Raw genomic sequence first — 10,353 nt, forward strand, 5'->3', positions numbered from 1 at the left:
AGTATGTGACACAGGGCCTGTCTGGCACCCTGTGGCTTCCTGCACAGCAGTAGATGGGGGCTTGCCGCTCACTAAATCATACAAATTGAGTATGCCCAGACAGGAAGGCTATCTGGTGCTTGGCAGTGAAAAGAAACAATGACAAATGTCTCTGGCATCCATTGTTAAGTCTTGTAGTCAGTTGTTACATCATCTTTGAAATCATTAATTCAAACATTCTGGCCAGGCATGGTGGTACACATCTATAATCCCAGTACTTGGGAGGCCTAGGCAGGATGATCAGGAGTTCAAGGTCATCTTTGGATCCATAGCAAGATGGGCACCCATTTAAAATCTCCACTGCACGCCGTGGCCTTGGTGTTTCACTCTAGTCCTCTCTGAAGATCATTCCCCTAGCTTTGCATTTAGACAGTCAACTGCACTGGACAGCCCGAAACTCATCTCTCTGTCCTTGGCTGTGATGCTCTGTGACAATGACCCAGGGATTAAAGAAGTTTTCATTCTTTCTCCTAACAGAGTGTATCTCTACCAAAGTTACATTTTTAAGTTTTCCATGCTAATTTCATCAAATAATGGTAAACTTAAAGTGAAATGGCAATGAAAAGAGAACGTCTGTGTCTACATGCTATTAAAATTTTCTCTGGTTTAATTAGTTCTGTTAGATCAGAAGTGAGACTTTACCCTTGAGTACTTAGACTTCGTTTGTGGATATTTTTAGACATTTTCCCTCCTCTTTTATTTTTAAGATTTACTGTTGAAGATTTTTATGTTTATGAGTGTTCTGCTTGAATGTGTGTATGTGCACTTTGTTCATGCCTGGTGCCCCTGGAGGCCAGAAAAGGGCACTAATTTCCTGGAACTGGAGTTATGCACAGCTGTGAGCTGCCTTGTGGGTGCAGGGATCTGAACTCGAGACCTATGCAAGAGCAATAGTGCTTTTAACCACCGAGTCATCTCTCGAGCCCCTAAGATTTGTTTTTGTGTATGTGTCCATGTGAGTGTATGCTGTGTGTGCCAGTACCTCCAGAGGCCAGAAGACGGTGTAGGATCCCTTGGAGTTGGAGTACAGGCAGCTGTGACCCATCCAATAGAGGGGCTGGAAACTGAACTTGAACTTGGCCCTCGGAGCAGTGTTTTTAATTGTGGAGCTATTCCAGCCCCTTCAGACAGGATCTCATCTATCCCAAGCTGGCCTCAAACTCACTATGTAGCTGAGGATGACCTCGAACTCCTGATCCTCCTCTCCAGGGCTGGGATTATAGGCATGTGCTGTAATGAAAGGATTAGGTAGACAGGAAAGATTAAAAGCTGTAAAATTTCAGTAACAAATTGCTTTGCTTTGGGGGAGAAAACGTAGTACAGGCCAAATTATAAGGGCTGACAAAAAGAGGCTGTTGATATCAAATAAAGTGTCAAATAAGGTGATCATGCATTTATTCCTTGAAAAATATTTAACAATCACAATTGGGAAAGGTGACACTGAGTGAGGTAAAGTGAATTCTCTATACCTTCTTCCAAGTCTTAACAATTCCAATTAGCCACACATACATTTTTAATTAAACAGACTGTATCTTTCTTGATTTTAATTAAGATATACACAATTTTGGACAAATATACTGATATGGAGGTGTTTCTGAAAAGGAGGTCTTGGAGAATTTGGGATGACATAACAGTTGGTTCCAGTTACTTGACTATCATGGGATTGTTTTTCTGGTACCCATTTAAAATTCCCAAATTAGGGCTGGTGAGATGGCTCAGTGGTTAAGGGTACTGGCTGCTCTTGCAGAGGACCTGGGTTTCATTCCCAGCATGGGAATAGTGGCTGTAACTCCAGTTCCAGGGGATCCAATGCTCTCTTCTGGCCTCTGCAAGCACCAGGCAATGCATGTGGTATACATAATACACATAGGCAAAACACTCTTACACATACAATTTTAAAAATTAATCCTAAGAAAAAAGTCCCAGGGGGCTGGAGAGATGGTTCAGCAGTTAATTGGCTACTTTTACAGAGGACCTGTGCTGGGTTCCCAGCACTACATGGCAGCTAACAACCATCCATAACTCCAGTTCCAGGAGCTCTGTATCTCTTCTGACCTCCGTGGGCATTGCACAACATAGGTGCTCTTACATACATGCAGGCAATATACTCACACACATAAAGTCAAAATCAAAATTAAAACAATCCCAAATTGATCTCATTATGTGTTCTTACATCTATCCCTCCTCCTCTCAGACAATGTACTGAAGGAGAAGTTGATCTACTCTGTGTTCCATGGTTGGGCCTTATTTTCTAGGTATAAATCTATATATTTTTCAGAGGAGGGCTCAGGAATTCAGGCTGTCAGGTGGTTAGTTCAGGAATGAGACACTGAAGGAAAGTTTGCTAAGGGCTTCTAGGAAAACTTCTGCTTGTAATAATGACCAGAATTCACAGGCCCTCTTCATCAGACATTGCTGTCCTAGTACGCGTGGCCTGGGCTGTGGCAGTCTGCTGTCCTAGTACGTGTGGTCAGGGCTGTGGCAGTCTGCTGTCCTAGTACGTGTGGCCAGGGCTGTGGCAGTCTGCTGTCCTAGTACGTGTGGCCTGGGCTGTGGCAGTCTGCTGTCCTAGTACGTGTGGCCTGGGCTGTGGCAGTCATTTTTCTGACCCTGTGAGGCTGAAGTCTATGGAAAAGGAGGGGATGCTCAAGAACACACTAGGGAGCTGAGTTGGCAGCCAGGCTGAACCATGCCCGGCCCTTCCCAGATGTCCTGAGTCAATTGGTCAATGATTATTTTGAGTTTTATGAAGGTTTTACTTGAGATTCGGTTTTTGAAAGGCAATGCCAACATTTTAAGTTATCCCATTTATAGTTCTTTAATGTTGCTTTTGTTAATCCTTAATATTGGAAACATTTTTCTGTCTATAAAAAATCATGCTGGTTGTAGAGAACAGTAAAACAAAGAAGATTAAGGCATCCATAATCATATTCCCCCAGATAAATGCTACAGAGGTTTTGAATTGGTGTTCTCTTTATGCATACAAATGTGCAAATATATTTTACAGGCATATTTATACTGCTTTAATAAAACTCACATCCTAGTAGGAGGCGAAACAAAATAGAAAACCCAAACAAAAAGATTAACATTTGGGACTATGGAAGGGTGCGATTACTAAATTGGGCCCATTGTTGGGTTAATGTTTCTGATGTTGCTGTACTGTCTCCAAATACTGCACAAAGGGTTTAAGCTAATAACTACTAAAGCACAATATACCTTAAAGTATAACAATGGCTCACAGTGTTCTAAAAGTCAACTAGTTATACAGGGGCTCATGAATCTCCTTTCAGTGGGTGGCATTTTTTTTTTACCCATGACCAGCTGTAGACACTGTCAGGGCTTGCTTTGACCCAACCTATTGTTAGATTTTACTATCATGATGTTTAACCAATGAAAGCAAAAACAGATGCTTTATATTGATCCTCTTAACAGAATACACACGAAGGGTTCGGCATTTACCAGGGCCTTATTGGGATGCAAGTTATGTGATTGTACCAATCAATCCCTTCAGTTCTAAGTTTTCTAGTTTTCATTATGACTTTCTGACTTATGAGTTGGTCACAATGGTAGTACTACATAGGATCAGTGGTTATCTTTAGTTAATAGTTTCTAACTAAACTCGCAGTGGTCAGGGAATGTGATTGCATGTCAGTCTCAGACATGCAGACACTTGCTGTAGGATACAGCACACTCATTTTTTTTTTAACTGTCTCACATATTCTTGGAAGGAAAATGTATGATACGATTTTTGAGGCACCGTTTTATGCTTTTCTGGTAGACTGAGTTTGGCAATTTGTCAATTGCCATTAAGGCGACAGAAATACACTTAGTTTTCTAAGTTACAAGTCTGAGATCAGGTGTCTTCAGGGTCGAATTCTCCTAGAGGTTCTAGAAAATTCATTCTCTTCTTGAAGTTTTGGGTGGCTGTCCATGTTCCCTGACCTGGGGGCATGTCACGCCAAGCTCTGCTGTGGTGGTTGCTTCCTCATCTTCCCCTGACTTCTGTCTCCAACCTCTCTTTCTACGTACACTTGTATGGGCCACGTGGATGACTGGGATGATCTCTCAAGATCCTTGATATACTTAAATCTGCCCCCCCCATAAGGCCACATTTGAGGGACTAGGACACAGAAATCTTTTGGGAGGCATGTTCAACTCATTGCAATGTTAGAGATATATGTGAAAAGGACTTACTTTGATGACAGATCTTTCTGTATTTCTGTCAACCATTTGCTTCGTGTATTTTGATGCAGGCCAGATAAGGTCATGGCTTTTCTGTCTCCCGTGTAAAGGATCTTTTATATAGGCTTTATTGTTAGACACACTCACTGTGATGGTTAATTGTGTCAATCTGATGAGAGGGATTGTCTAGATTAGGTTTAGGGGGGAATACCCATTCTAAAGGTGGCCAATACCATTCTCTGGGCTGGGATACTGGACTAGATAGAAAGGTGAACACACACTGAGCATCAATATTCATCTCTCTGCTTTTTGACTTAGGAACACAGTATGACCAGCTGCTTCCGGCCTCTGCCACCACACCTCTGCCATGACAGACAGTACCTCTGGAACTGTAAGCCAAAACAAATCCTTCCTTCAACTGCCTTTAAGATATTTTTGTCACAGTAACAACCCAAGTGACTAGCACACCCACCCACCATCTACCTGGTCTACTGAGGACAAACTATTAGTTGTCTGTAAAAGATAATTTGTCTTCCTCCTGTCATCTTTTTGTTGTTTGGAATTCTTAGGTTGCATATATTTCTCATTTCATTTAATTCTCCTTTATAGAAAGAACAAAAAGCATATCACTGAACATCCCAAGATCATAGAATGAAAAAAGTGTGCCGACTTAAACGTCCTTGATTAGTACGAGGCAGCACTACCTACTGTTAAATCAATTTAGTGATTGGTAAAGACATTTTTTTTTCTTTTGGTCTTTTTTCGACAGGGTCTCCCTGTAGCCCCAGCTGTCCTGGAACTATGGAGACCAGGCTGGCCTTGAACTCACAGAGATCCGCCTGCCTCTGCTTCCCGAGTGCTGGGATTAAAGAGATAAAGCGTAGAGAAGCTGAACAAATGTGGTTACTGAAATACATCAAAGGTTGCAACTTCTCAGCAATTCTTGCCTTCAGGATAATTCCTTCTCTTGTGGACATAATAAATGCTAACTCGAGGTTTTTTTTTTTTTTTTCTAGACTTCATCCCGCCTCTGCTGGAAGGGGTTCCACAATCAATAACAGCATTCTGACATATTGTTTCTATAACTTGTGTATGCTAATGTACTCTAACGGAGAGTTACATCATGTTCATATTTGGCCCTCGAGACACACAACCTTTCACGGTGTAGTTAAGATTTGTGAATCTGGTAGGAAGCTTGCCATTTAAAAATACCATTCTGGCCGAAGTATACAGAGACGTTAAATGACTTAACTATGAATAGTTAAAAGAGTATTCATAGGAGACTGGGGATGAAGCTGGCTTGGTATGTGAGGTTTTGAGTCCGCTTACCAGCAACGCAAAAACAAAAAAAATCCAACACCCCAAATGCATTAGCCTTCTCCACTACGCATTATTCGGCGTTCTGTTTCGGGTACCAAGGCGGAGGAAGGCGCACACCTGCAGTCTGCTCCACTCACAGTCAATACCTGGGTCCTGTATTTCCACCCCCAGGCAAAGTCTGGACTTCGAGGCCCAGGCCTGAGCGACAGAGAGCAAAATCACAACCATGGAAAGGTGTATGGTGACGCACTCCTGTAATCTCCACGCTCAGAAGGCTGAGGCAGGAGGACTGCCGGGACTTGGAGGTCAGAGCTTGGGCTATGGAGTGAGAGACGTGAAATGCGATGTCGTTTCAAAAGAAAAACGTCTAATAAGTGCAACACTGGACGCCTGCTAGTTTTTCAGGCATCCTCAAGCGCAGCCCACACCTCTAGAGGAAACGCCTTTACCAGTGACGGCATCCTGAGGGGCGGAGCCAGCGAATTCTCTAGACGAGTCACTGCCCCAGCTGGCGAAGATGGGGCCAAGCCTGGTCGCGCTGAAGTGACTTACAGCGCCCGCCTCTTTCCTCCCGGCTTTCTCCGGGCTGGGCTGGTCGCTCGCACCACGTGCCTTACTGGCCGTTACCCCAACGCCCTTCCCAGCTGCCTTCTGAAAGCAGCTGTAAAATGTCGTGAAAGTCTCTGCCGCTTTACGGCTGCCTCTCCCAGAACTAGAGCCTCGGAGCGCCCACCACAGGTAGCGGCTCCTCCAGCGGAGTCGGCCGGATGGACAGTTGATCCCCTGCGCTACGCTGGCCTCTCCGCCGCGCCCGTGCGGGCTCCGGGCGATGTGAACACAAGGCGGCTGCTGTGCCCCCACGCCTGGGGGCTGAGACGGGCGGCAGGTGCTTGGGAGGCGGGCGGGTGCCGGCCCGGCAGGATGGAGGAGAGCATGGAAGAAGAGATGCTCACCTACGAGGCGATGATGGACGACCAGAACCACAACAACTGGGAGGCCGCCGTGGACAGCTTCGGGCAGCCCCCGCCGCCGTCTATCCCGGACCGAGAACCCCCGGGGGGTCAGCTGCTCGCCGTGCCCTCGGACTCCATGGACAGTAAGGGCCCCAAGGACGGGCTCCCGCTGGGGCCGCCGCCCCTGCCGGAGGCCAACGGGGTGATCATGATGTTGAAGAGCTGCGACGCCGCTGGGGCGAAGACAGCCCCTGCCCCCACCCCCAGCTCCACCATCAACATCAACACCTCCACCTCCAAGTTCCGTGAGTCCGGCCTTTCCCGCAGCCTGGGCTGCCTCTCCTCCGCACTGGCCCTGGGAGCAGCCCCATTTCCTTTGTTCCAGGCCTGGGTCTGTCCTCTCTTCCCCTTCCCTCTCCCTCCCCCTTCTGGTTCTGTGTCTGCGGCCGGCGCCGAAAGGCCCTGGCTTCTTGCATTACCTGCGCACTTGGCTCCAGGTTCTACTGCAGACACGAGCCTTATTAGGCCTGGCATCTCTCAACATGAGAAAGCTCTTTTCTCAAGAGTCTCCTCTTAAAGTTTCACCTTCTGAAGTGAGGGGAGCAGGGCAGGCTTGAGTTTCGTTAGCCGGAGAGAGGCCTTCTATCTTTTTTTGCAACCAATGAGTAGCAAAGAAATTTGGTAGCTTGTGTTCTTGTGTTCTTAGCCACTGGACAACAAGTAGATCGGGAATCTGAAAGTTGACTCATCAAATGAACACCTTGTGCACTCTCTTGTCTGCACTTTGGCATGCGGCTTCCTAATGCGGTGGTAGCCGCGACTACCGTTTTGAAGCTGATGTATAAAACCACTTCTCAGAGAAGCAGTTCAGCTTGTGGCCTTGCCCCGGGCTCTGTCGCCTTAACATTTAGTTGCAGGCAGAAAGATTCAAGACCACAAGCAAACACAAATGTTCACAGGTAGTTCAGTTCCGTAGCTAGGAAAAGATGGTGCTTTCTGACCCATGGTGGTGGTGTGGTGAAATGGTTGTGACCACTGCGGCCAGGTCTCTCCCTCCTCTTAGCTTCCAGTTTAAAATGGCATCTAGTAAAGCGGCTGGAGATGTTATTTCTAGTTACCAGTTGTAAAGCTGTGGCACTCAACTGCAGAGAATGTATTTGCCCTGATGGAGATAACTAGTTACAACCCTAGACAAAAAATTATGGGAACGGCACAGCCTTATTTATTTGCCTTGAAGATACTGCTTTAGGCAAAGTCACTTGTGAGGAGGTGTGGTTGGGAAGATATGTGATTATTCCCTGTTGTGCATATGCAGGACTACCATTTACATAATATAGTTTGTGTGTGTTGAAGGCTGTGTTGTGAAACTAGACCTTTACGACTAAGTGGCAGGGTGATTTACCTTAAATGCTGAAGGAAGTTTGGATTAATTCCTTTTTTTTTAAAAAAAAAAAATTTTGAGACAGGGTCTTTCTGTAGCCCCAGCAGGCCTGGAACTTGCCATGTAGACCAGGCTGCAGGCTGGCCTGAGCCTCAGAGATCTGCCTGCCTCTGTCCCATAAAGGATGGGATCAGAGGTGTGCCCCACCATGCCTGACTCAGATTAATTCGTAAATAGTTCCTTTGAACCAGCATAAAGAGCAGAAGTTACCAGCCAAGCTGATGAGAGCAAAAGGATTTGCCAAACCAAAAGGTAGTTCCTTGGAAAGATACTGTGGGGATGGGGAATGGTGGCTAGGCATGCAGCTAGCTCCTTTGGTAGAGTGTTTGCCTGGCATGCTCAAAACCTTAGATTTGATCCCTAGTACTTCATAAACCAGACGTAGTGGCTCATGACTGTAATCCCAGCAATCCCAGCACTTTGGAGGTAGAGACTGGAGGATTAGAAAGAAGTTCAAGGTTATCCTCAGCTGCATATGGAGTTAAAGGCCAGCTGGTGATAGACAAGACCTTTTCACAAAAAATCCCCAAAGCTCTGCAGACTTCTGATAAGATTGGTCAAGGAAAAAAGTTGCGAATAAATGAAAAATAGACATAGAACATTAGATTTAAAAATATTACTATATGCTGAAGCTGGGCATGGGGGCTCGTGCCTTTAATGCCAGCACTTGGAAGGGCAAAGTAAGTAGATCTCTGGAGATGGAAGTCAGCCTTATCTACACAGTGAGTTCTAGGCCAGCTGAGGCTGCAGGGAGACGTTGTCTCAAAGAAAAAAAATTATAATATGCCAATAAATTAGAAAACATAGATGAAGTGTATGATTGTTAGAAAACTATTAACTGAAAGTTGATATTGGAAGAAAGCTTGGACTAATAAATAGTTCAGGAACTTGAAGTGGTAATGCTAAGGACTTCCCCTTTCAGAAATTCTGGATCCAGATGCTCTCCGACATGAGCTCCATCAGGTTTGAGTAGCCATTTCTTTTTTTATAAGTTCTGGAACATAGGAGAGAAAAGCAAAACAAGCAACACCAAGATGATTTTATGGGGTTAGGGAGATCTTGATTCTAAAACCAGATAAGAAAATTATAGGTGTGTTACACTTATAAGCATAGAAGTGAAAAGCCCATGTAGTGCTAGCTCATCAAATCCAACCGACATGTGGTCAAAAGATTATGATTCATAGTTTGTCCTGTTTTGTTTCAATATGACTTTTAATGCCATTTAACCATTTAAGATCCAGCACCTATTTATGATAAAAACAAAGCTGGGGTACAAGATAAGTAAATAAAAGTCATTACTAAAACCCTACAGCAAATAATAACAACCATGGAGACATTTTTGATATATTCATTATAAGATGCTAACGAAGGGGCTGGAGAGATGGCTCAGCGGTTAAGAGCACTGACTGCTCTTGTAGAGGACCCGGGTTCAATTCCCAGCACCCACATGGCGGCTATGAACCTTACTTAACTCTAGTTCCAGGGGAATCCCAAGCCCTCTTCTGACCTCCGCAGCATTGCATAACACGGGTGCGCTCACATACATGCAGGCAATACATTCATATACATAAAATAAAAATAATAAAATATTAAAAAAAAGATGCTAATAAGCCATGGATGTACCTTATTTCTATTACTGTTTAACACATTAAGAAAAGTCTTTCTGACTGCTGGGTCACGTGGTGTGCTCCTTTAATCCCAGCCCTGTGGAGACCCAGGCAGGTGGATCTGAGTTCAAGTCAGTCAGGGATACATAGTGAGACCCTGTCTTATAAAAAGAAAAAAAGGAAAACGAGAAGACGAAGGAAAGTAGTGAGATCAGAACTTGGCACTAGTATTTACCAAGAAGAACCATTAAAACCAAGAGGGAAACTCAGTGTAGATGGATCATTAGATTTACCATCAACCTGGAAGAATGAGCAATATTCATACAGTGGTAATGGTACTGAGAATAGATGCTGTCTGTAATAATAGCAGCAAAACTGTAGCAACTCCAGGCCTTTAAGGGCACATGTTAAAACTTCAGTAAGAAACTAGAAGAGGATCTTAACAGATGGCCGGAGTTTCTATGTTCCTGAATCGAATTCTTACAGGAATGTCCTTTTTTTCCATTTTAATCTAGAAATTCAATTAGATACCATCAGCGTTACATTTGGTTTGTTTGACAAGCCCAGTAACACCCCTGGAATTTCTGTGCTGGAGACTGCGCTCTCTGCGGCCTTGGTATTGTCAGTCTTCAGTCAGGCAGTCTGCATGGTGGTACTCCATGGAGTGTCACTGTGCATTTCTGTGACTTGTGCTTTTGGGTTTTTCAGGTGATTTCTGGTCTTTCTGACAATTTTGTGGTAATTGTTCAGATTATTTTATTTATTTATTTATTTATTTATTTATTTATTTATTTATTTATTTATTTATTTA

At 44.4% G+C, this 10,353-nt stretch overlaps 1 protein-coding gene across 1 annotated transcript in view; it reads left to right on the plus strand.

Annotated features, from left to right (window-relative positions):
* Nucleotides 1–5,237: 5,237 nt before the first annotated feature.
* The window catches only part of Cacul1 (CDK2 associated cullin domain 1), a gene marked incomplete in the record, with an annotated part of 73,990 nt that continues 68,874 nt past the window's right edge, over nt 5,238–10,353 (plus strand). The window contains 1 exon segment of the mRNA XM_008827320.3: nt 5,238–6,799. Within this exon segment, the coding sequence (XP_008825542.2) occupies nt 5,881–6,799 (919 nt within the window).

This window comes from Nannospalax galili, unplaced genomic scaffold, assembly GCF_000622305.1.
Source record: "Nannospalax galili isolate Female #2095 unplaced genomic scaffold, S.galili_v1.0 scaffold31, whole genome shotgun sequence".
NCBI lineage: Eukaryota > Metazoa > Chordata > Mammalia > Rodentia > Spalacidae > Nannospalax > Nannospalax galili.